Consider the following 8,837-nt stretch of genomic DNA (forward strand, 5'->3'; position numbering starts at 1 on the left):
CACACCTATTCACTGCCTAGGAAACCTCCCTGCAGAATCTAGTTTCCATTTGGCCCTTAATTTCTTCCTTCCTTATAGCTGCTGGCTGCCATCCTTCCTCTCTGTCTGCCCACCTCCAGGACCAGAAACCCATTCCCTCACAGGTTATATTTGGTTACCAAACAATTTCTGTCACAAGTGACTTCCTGCTGGCTACTCCACACTGGCTAGGCCTCCTGGAATGTGTATGTTTAGTGTCCTGAAATACTGTAGGTGGTGGGTATGTAGCCTTCGTCACCCTGCTCCCCGTCCCCTACAGGCTTGTTGCTTCTCCAGAACTCACAGTCCTTGTTCGTGCTCTCTCTCCTTCTGTTCCTGATTTGGATCTTGAGATTTCAGTCCTGTGCTCCAATGTGGGTCTCTGTCTCTGTCTCCTTTCATCGCCACGAGGGGTGCACCCACACACTGAGACAATGGGGATGTTCTATAGGGAACCCACTAAGGCCAGCTGGCCTGGGTCTGAAAAAGCATGGGATAAAACCGGACTTGCTGAACATAGCGGACAATGAGGACTACTGAGAACTCAAAAACAATGACAAAGGGTTTTTGATCCTACTGCACGTACTGGCTTTGGGGGAGCCTAGGCAGTTTGGATGTTCACCTTACTAGACCTGGATGGAGGTGGGTGGTCCTTGAACCTCCCACAGGTCAGGGAACCCTGATTGCTCTTCGAGCTGATGAGGGAGGGGGACTTGATCAGGGGAGGGGGAGGGAAACGGGAGGCGGTGGTGGGGAGGAGGCAGAAATCCTTAATAAATACATAAATTAAAAAAAAAAGAACTCACAGTCCTTGGCTTCCCCATGCTGGTTAACACCCGGAAACGACCTGGTTGGTTCAGACTTCACAAGAATCAGAGTCCAGAGGAGGCAAGACTGCTCACTAGCTCTGTCACTGTGAACAGGAAGCCTACCGATGGGACAGTGTACAGGGGTCCTTAGTGTATGTCATCCTTCATAAAGGAGCTGAAACCTCGTGTTCGAGCCCCTCCCCAGGCTTCAGGGCAGAGCTGTGCCTATAGCTTGTCAGAGGAGCAAGGCATCCGTGAACTCATCCATTCACTTCTGATTTTATATAACAACACTGTCAGCCTCAATACCATCTCTGCTCTTGCTAAAAAATGTACCTTGGGTCTGGCCCAAAAATCCCATGCCAGCTATACCTGCACTGACATGCTCTTCTCAGCACAGGCCCTCTCCAGGCAATAGCCAGCCTTCTGGGTACCAACACCTGCAGCAGGATTCTCCCAGACAATACCATCCATAAGGCCATGACTCTGGTTCCTCCAAGGGAGGAAAAATCATCTGGGCCCCCAATGCCCAGAGCTGTGTGACTGGACAGGGACACTATTATATTCAGTCACAGAGCCTGTTTCTGAATGTGCTGGACGAGCAAAGCACATGCTCACTGCCAAGTGTGTCAAGAGCATGAACTCAGCACACTCAGACAACAGGCACAGGAGGCATACACATTAGAACTTCCTGTCACCCTCACTTACGCTCACAAGCAGGGGCAAGGCAGACACTATAGGGAGTCGGCTCTCTGAAACAGGAGCAACATGCTACCACTGTGCTGTGTGGCTATGGACTCTGCTGCTTTCCACAAGACTCGCCTCCCTAAAAATGACTGGGTCAGCTCACATGGCAGCGTGCACAGTCCCACTCCACGCATAACCCCAGCACAGACTCCGACAGTCAACTCTTCAAGACCCTCAACACTTGATGGGGCTGGGGCTTCAGGGAAAATCACTGCCAGCAAGAGATGAGTTTGTTTCCCCCCCCCATAGCACAGACAATCACTGGGTTCTTTCCATGACTTTCTTGGTTGGTGACAAGATCAGGATAGCTTTCTCTGAGCCCAGCCCTCTGCACAAACCACACAAGGAGGAAAACCTGCCTTGGGGAAAGGAGAGGGGCACAGCTTTCCAAATAGTGGCTTGCTTTGAGGTCATCTTTGGGGTGTGTGCTAAGAAAAGGTCATGAGTAAATTACCCAAGTTATCCAAGACTTGAGTTTTGGGGAGCCCAAGCTAGAAGGGAATGTCTGGTGATGGTTTTCCTTCTTATCCCTGCGCAGTCCATACCACGCTGACTTAGTCCTTAGACTAGGGAAAAAGCAAGCACTGAAGGGGTACATCACATCACCTGCTGTGGGATATCTGTACACTATGTGCAGATGGATTGCTGCGATTGGTGTAATAAAAAGCTGAACAGTTGATAGCAAGGCAGAGGAGGGACATGTGAGGCTGGCAGACAGAGGGAAAAGGGGAGCCAGTCAGCCGGTCAGCCAGCCATGGAGGAATCAGGAAAACAGGAGAGAGAGTATGTAGATTAGGTAAACAGCCTCAGGGCAGCACACAGATTAATAGAAATGGGCTAAGTTTTTTCTTTCTAAAAAGCTAGCTAGAAACAAGCCTATAAGCTAAGGCTGAGCATTCACAATTAATAATAGGTCACCATGTCATGATTTGGGGGCTGTGGTCTACTGTGGGACAATGGTCTTGTACCCTGTATTGGTTTAATAAAACACTGATTGGCCAGTAGCCAGGCAGGAAGTATGGGGCGGGGGTGACCAGACAGGAAGTATAGGTGGGGTGACCAGAATAGAAAAATTCTGGAAAGAGGAAGGGCTCAGTCTGCAGTCGTCACTCAGACCAAGAGGAAGCAAGATGAGAATGACTCACTGATAAAAGGTACCAGGAGTCTAACACAGTGGCTAACACAGACAAGAATTATGGATTAATGTAAGAATTAGTTAATAAGAAGCCCGAGTTAATAGGCCAACCAGTTTATAATTAATGTAGCCTCTGTGTGTTTCTTTAGGACTGAATGACTGTAGGACTGTGAGGGACAGAAAGCTCTGTCAACAGTGGTCCAAGAAAGCACGCTACATTTGATACCCACTGTGGGCATGTATTTCTATGTAGGGCCTGAGAGAGCTGGGGAAAACCTGACATGGCTTCCTAGTAGCCCTGTGCTCATAACACACAGTGAGCACTGTGAAGGAACAAGCCAAGTAAGAATGTCTGCATGGTGCGGGCACCATCTTCCTGAACCTGGGGGGTTACATGAAGCTCTCCATTAAACACAGCTCTTGGTCAGGCCTGTGAGCTTAAAGCTCAGCTCTTATAAACCCGAGGCTAGGGTGGAACCAATGGCCAGAGTGGCACGGTGGGGACCTAGCTGCCACTCACACAGTCCAGAATGCTATAGGTGCACAGCAAAGCAGGTTCAGACCGACAAACAACCTCTAAACAAGTTACAGTGTGGTGTAAAATGTGTGTAGGTGCTTGAGAAAGAGAAGAAAACAGTCACATGAAGATGGGGAATACACCGGGTGTCTTCATCCTGGTGCTGTGTTGACTTGGATCTTTTGAATGCGGATGAGAGAATGGCAGCTGCTGAGTGGTACTGGATGGTAAAGGGACTGCTGAGTTACAGGGCCTACACACATTAAGGGTGTCTGAACTTTAAAATATAATTCCAGAAAATGTATTGCACTGGGAGGATTCCTTCAAGGTTAGTAGAAATCAGATTTGATCGGGAGAGACCTCCTGAAAATCTGGCTACAGACGTAAAGAAATAACCAGGAAAATCTACAAGACAGCTGGCATATGTGCTGAGACTTCTGCATGTGAACAGTTCGGGGACTGACAATGTTGGAGCTAGGTAGGTTTCTCAGGACTTGACCAATGTCTCAACTTTCTCAGAGTCCTCTGGAGATGTCGTCACCTCTAGGAAGCAGTCTAGAGAATACAGTGACCGGTGGTTTCTGGTAAATTTGGTGGGTTATAGATATTTGTCATCATTTAGTGGGGATAGGAATATAAGATAGAAAGGCAACTATTCATCTCAAATATTTTACGTTGATATGGACATGGACTATTGTACATTGATACAAATTTCAGGTTAATTTTGTTCTACCATGTGTGTGTGTGTGTGTGTGTGTGTGTTCCTACTCTTGTTTAAGGTACTGTACCTATGCAGTTCATTTAAAAATGCAATGTAAAGTTCTAGTTCTTGAAAGCTATTATTACAAACTGGTTAGGATAATTTTTTTAAAATGCAGGTTAGTAGTTAGTGACCTTTAACAACCAAACTTGCAGTCATGTTAGCTATGTTTTCAAGGTCAAACAGAGATATTTTAGATAGGTAACCTTCAAATGCTTCAGAGACCTACCTAAGTATTTTCATGACAGTGAGACACTGTCCTGGCAGCTCCAATCTACGTCTTGAAAGGATTGTGGGTGTAGAAGAACCTCCATATGGAGCTTGCTTTCATTGTGACAAATCTGGCCATCTGGGCAAGAGACTGCCCTTGCCTCAACTGCTAACAGTATACTGTACAAACCGGACAAACAGGACACAAAGGAAAAAGACTGCCAAATATTTCCAAAATTCCTGCTGCATAGAAAAGTCTGTCAGATCTTCTATGCCTCTAGGTGGTAGATGGATGCCCCAATGTTGAAGAGGAATGTTGGGTGACTGTCTAGGCCATCATATGTCTCTGTCATTTCTAGATTTAGAAATCCCTTACACGGCATCTCCTGTTTACTCAGGTAATATTATATCCTTCTGGGGTCTTTGATGGAGTTGGACACAGGTAGTTATAGTTACAGCTTTCCTTAGCTATGACAGAAGGTAAATTGGGTGCAAAAGTTTGGACTCACCAACATAGAATAAATAATGGAGTATTTTCTCTGAATTTGCCAAATACAAATGGACTAGATATTGTAAATATAATTCTTATCTGGTAATTGTTTTTATTGTATATAGTTTTACTATGTTAGAGTTAAAACTTTTCCTTTCTATTTAGGCAAAAGGTGGGAATTTGTACACTGTGTAAAAATGTATTGCTGTGATTGACCAATAAAGTTGAATGACCAATAGCTAGGCAAGAGGTATAGGCGGGAATTCTGGACACAAAGAGAGGAAGTAGGAGGAGATAATCAAGGTGCACAGAGACACCAATGAGACTTGGAGGGAGTCAGACATAGAGAATGGAAGAAAGCCCAGGGAGACTTGGAGGGAGTCAGACATGCAGAATGAAAGAAAGATAAAAAGTCATGAGGCAAATGTAGATGAACAGAAACAAATTAAATTAAGTTGTAAGAGCTAGTGGGACAAGCTTAAGCTAAAGGCCCAGCTTTCATAATTAGTAAGAAGTCTCCATGTCATTATTTGAGAGCTGGTTGGTGGCTCAAAGAGAATTCCAACCACAATTACCAACACTCAGACTATACTACTGAGAGCTTTTCCATGCATCACTGGGCACAGCACCAGGTACTTAGCACATATCCTACCATGTTCTCACATGAGCCATCTGTATGGTGGGCACTGCGGTATACAGAGCTCTCATTCCATGAGTCAGAGGTCCTAGGTGGGCTCCCTATCACAGGCTCCACAGAGATGAGTGCTCCTTATCACAGGCTCCACAGAAATGAGTGCTCCCCATCACAGGCTCCACCAAGATGAGTGCTCCCCATCACAGGCTCTACAGAGATGAGTGTTCTTCATCACAGGCACCACAGAGATCAGTGCTCCCCATCACAGGGTCCACCAAGATGAGTGCTCCCCATCACAGGCACCACTGAGATGAGAGTGCTCCCCATCACAGACACCACAGAAGTGAGTTCCCACTGTTCTGCCCACCACATCCCACATCCATGAGGTTGCCACGGTGCATCCTCATCTCAGTGCAAAGGACACTGAGACAGTGAGGCAAAGCCCTGATTGCTGAGCAGCAGCTGAGTGGGAAACGCATACGAGGGCACAGGGCCTCCACTGTGTGGGCCATTGGCTCAGCGAAGGCTGTCTACTTTTTTCTGGCCTGCCTGCTAGAGGCCTCCCTGACGGGATCTGCACATAGTTACTCTTCACAGGACACCCTGGGAAGGGCAGCAATGGCTGCTTGGCTAAAAGAGTATCAACATATCCTCGTCAGTGAGAATAAGCATGCACCCTTTCCTCCATTCATAGATGCTGGAGGAAGTTTAGTCCTCGGCTTTGGGGAGTAAATGCTGAGGGGCAGAGGTCAAGCAAGGCTCCCCACCAAGTATCTTCTCATGCCCAATTTTCCTTCATGCTATCCTTGGGATGTGGGCACCTTCTAGGTTCCTCACAGCTGGCCTGACAGCTGTACATGAACTCTGTACCTCTTCCTTCCGGCTCTAGCAGACAGTGGCCTGCTTGAGTTCACCTAGAGCTTGCTATCCTCTGTCATCGGGCCATCTGTGAAAATGGCCAACCTGACAAGGGATAGGCACAACTCATGTAGATTCCTCGGACCACAGATCAGGGAAGGAGGGAGGTGGCCCTGGAACTGGCCTTGAACGACAAGCTGAGCTTAGGAAATGAGCGGAGGTAAACCTAGAAGGGGACGCAGGAAGAGCAGACAGGATGAACATTGTAATGAGAGGTCTGGGATGATCAGAGGCCAAAAACATAGGCACAATGGAGTACCCCAGTGCTAGGGCCACCTTTCTGGAGATGGTAGGAGTCGGTCTCAAGGTTTGAAAAGGACAACACAGTCTCTGGGTTTTATTCACTATGGTTTCCTTGTAGCCAGCTGAGCAGGGTATGTCAGGCAGAGAGACACAAAAGTGTGGCTGGTCACGGGATACTGTGGTGATGCACACGGTGACATGGAAGAAGAGGGGAAAGAGAGCAGGAGGCCGAGGTGAGCAGCTAAGGAGAAAGGGCACTGGAAACAGGGACATGAGGATCTGCAGGCTGCAGACAGTAAGTGAGCCAGGAAGACACAGGGGCCTAGGAGTCAGAGAAGGGTAGATGGCGATGGTGGAGCATGCCTGTGAACACTGCGCATGGCAACCATGGAGGAAGGAAGGGTGGAGATAGACGTGTGGGGCCAGACTAGGGAGCAGGGCCTTGTCTCACTATCCCTGGTATTCAAAGCTGTGGTTCATAGAAAGTTGTTAAACCAACAATATGTTTTGTTTGGCAGATCTGAAAAATCAATCTGGGAGCCAATGTTGAAAGCCAAAAGAATTCACACCAATATGTTCACATGTTGGGCATAGGATCTGTGCAGAGATCTGGCAGGGTTGAGCCGGGGTCCCTCTTGAGGTGACTCTCAAGAGGCTGTCGAGCATTGTGGTGTAGAACAACTGCCCTCTGCCCCATCTCGTGTCCTGCAGGCTCTCTCTACATATGCTAAGTCAGCCAGTCAGGCCTTGTGACTATCTGAGTGAGTACTTCAATCACTACTGCCTTAGAGTGTGGGAAGACACTTACCTGTCACCGATCAAAAGTTGACCAGGGTCAGTACTTGCCCCATAGTTCCCTGTCAAGCCAGGGACAAGGCAGACAGGACATGCATTCAGGATACCAAGCAAGCAGTAAGGGCTTATACTTGTCCCCACCAGGAGCTTGGGGGCCTCGAGGTATGATGGGGGCCAGCAGACATTCTAAGTATCGGACCTCAACAAAGGCTTTACAGAAGCATGGGGTCTTGTCACATCAGAAAATGACCTCTCCAGGCTAGAACTCAATAGGCAAAGGCAACTCTCAGCAAGACACAGAAGTTCTCTCTCAGAGATGCCAGCCTCTTTCTGGGCACACACTTCTGCCCTCATCCTGGTCCTCACGCAGGCACTCACCAAGGGTCTGCTGGTTGCGGACACCACCAATCACCACACAGATTTCAGCAGGCACATCACCAGCTCCGTCCTTGCCAGCTGCCTTCTTCTCCTCCTTGGCCTCGCCCTGCCAGATGACCTCCTGGATGTAGTCGTCTGCTAGTTCTGTTTTCACCTTCACCTCCGTCATCGTCCCCTGCTCGGCACTCACCGAGGTCTCAGCAGGCACTGGCTCCGGGCCCTCCACCTTGGCGTTCTTCTGACTGCGCTTCAAGCGCTCCCTGGGAAAAAAGAGAGGCCATTCAGAGGGAATCTGCAACAGGAGCCCCACCAGCCCTTAGCACCAGACAGTCTTACAACAAGGCTCTGTACTGAATGTAAATGGAGGCTCCTTGGTCTCCCCACCAGCTCCATTTTACGTCTGTATAAGTGGAGGTCTACAGACTTCCAGGACTACCCATGTGACCTCCTGTCATTTGTACAAGCTATGGGTTCTCATAAATGCAGGGTCTGGTTCAGGCAGCCTGGGCCAGTGCCTGAGATTCTATTTCTAACAAGTCCCAGGCCAAGCTGGGCCAGTGCCTGCCAACAGCACTCTGAGCAGCGTAACCAGCATGCCAAGCATCTCACGCTGTTTCTGTTCCTTGGCAGCAGGACCTCAGATCACATCCAAGCTCTTCTCTACTCCCACTTTAGCTGGGAAAACACCAGCCCCAAGAGGCTCTCGTGGTGAGGGTGTCGGAGAGCCAACGGTTTGGCACAGGACTGCTCTCCAAACATTCGAGAGCATCCCCAGGGAACTGAGGTCAGATGGAACTGGCCGGGAAGCTGAGTGCATTCTGTAGCTGGAAAAGAGCCATGACTTGCCTAGGCCTTAAAGGCAGCTGCGGGTGAACACACGCAGCCAAGGCTCTGGTACCCACACCCGTGTCACTCTTTCCACATTATTTTCCGTGGACTCCCACATCCTTTCAGTAAGAGAACTATCCTCACGACTTCCATTTGAGAGGATGTAGAGAGAGCCCGCCTTTTGGGGGCGGGACGGCCTCGGGCAAATGTTTACTTAAATTGGGGCGCGCAGATGCTGCGGCCCGTTTTTTCCTGTTTCCTGTTTCTGTGCATCGCTGGAACTCTAGTTGCATGAGTGTGCTATTTACATTAAAGTTATATAAACTTATACCCATTTGTCTGTATTAATCCGATC

At 48.5% G+C, this 8,837-nt stretch overlaps 1 protein-coding gene across 1 annotated transcript in view; it reads right to left on the reverse strand.

Moving 5' to 3' along the window:
• The window catches only part of Znf618 (zinc finger protein 618), a 91,012-nt gene that overhangs the window by 53,426 nt on the left and 28,749 nt on the right, over window positions 1–8,837 (reverse strand). Inside the window, exon 3 of the mRNA XM_013348221.2 lies at window positions 7,655–7,914. Coding sequence (XP_013203675.2) covers window positions 7,655–7,914 — 260 coding nt within the window. The remainder of the gene's footprint in view (window positions 1–7,654; window positions 7,915–8,837) is intronic.

This window comes from Microtus ochrogaster, chromosome 10 (assembly GCF_000317375.1).
Source record: "Microtus ochrogaster isolate Prairie Vole_2 chromosome 10, MicOch1.0, whole genome shotgun sequence".
Taxonomy (NCBI): Eukaryota; Metazoa; Chordata; class Mammalia; order Rodentia; family Cricetidae; genus Microtus; species Microtus ochrogaster.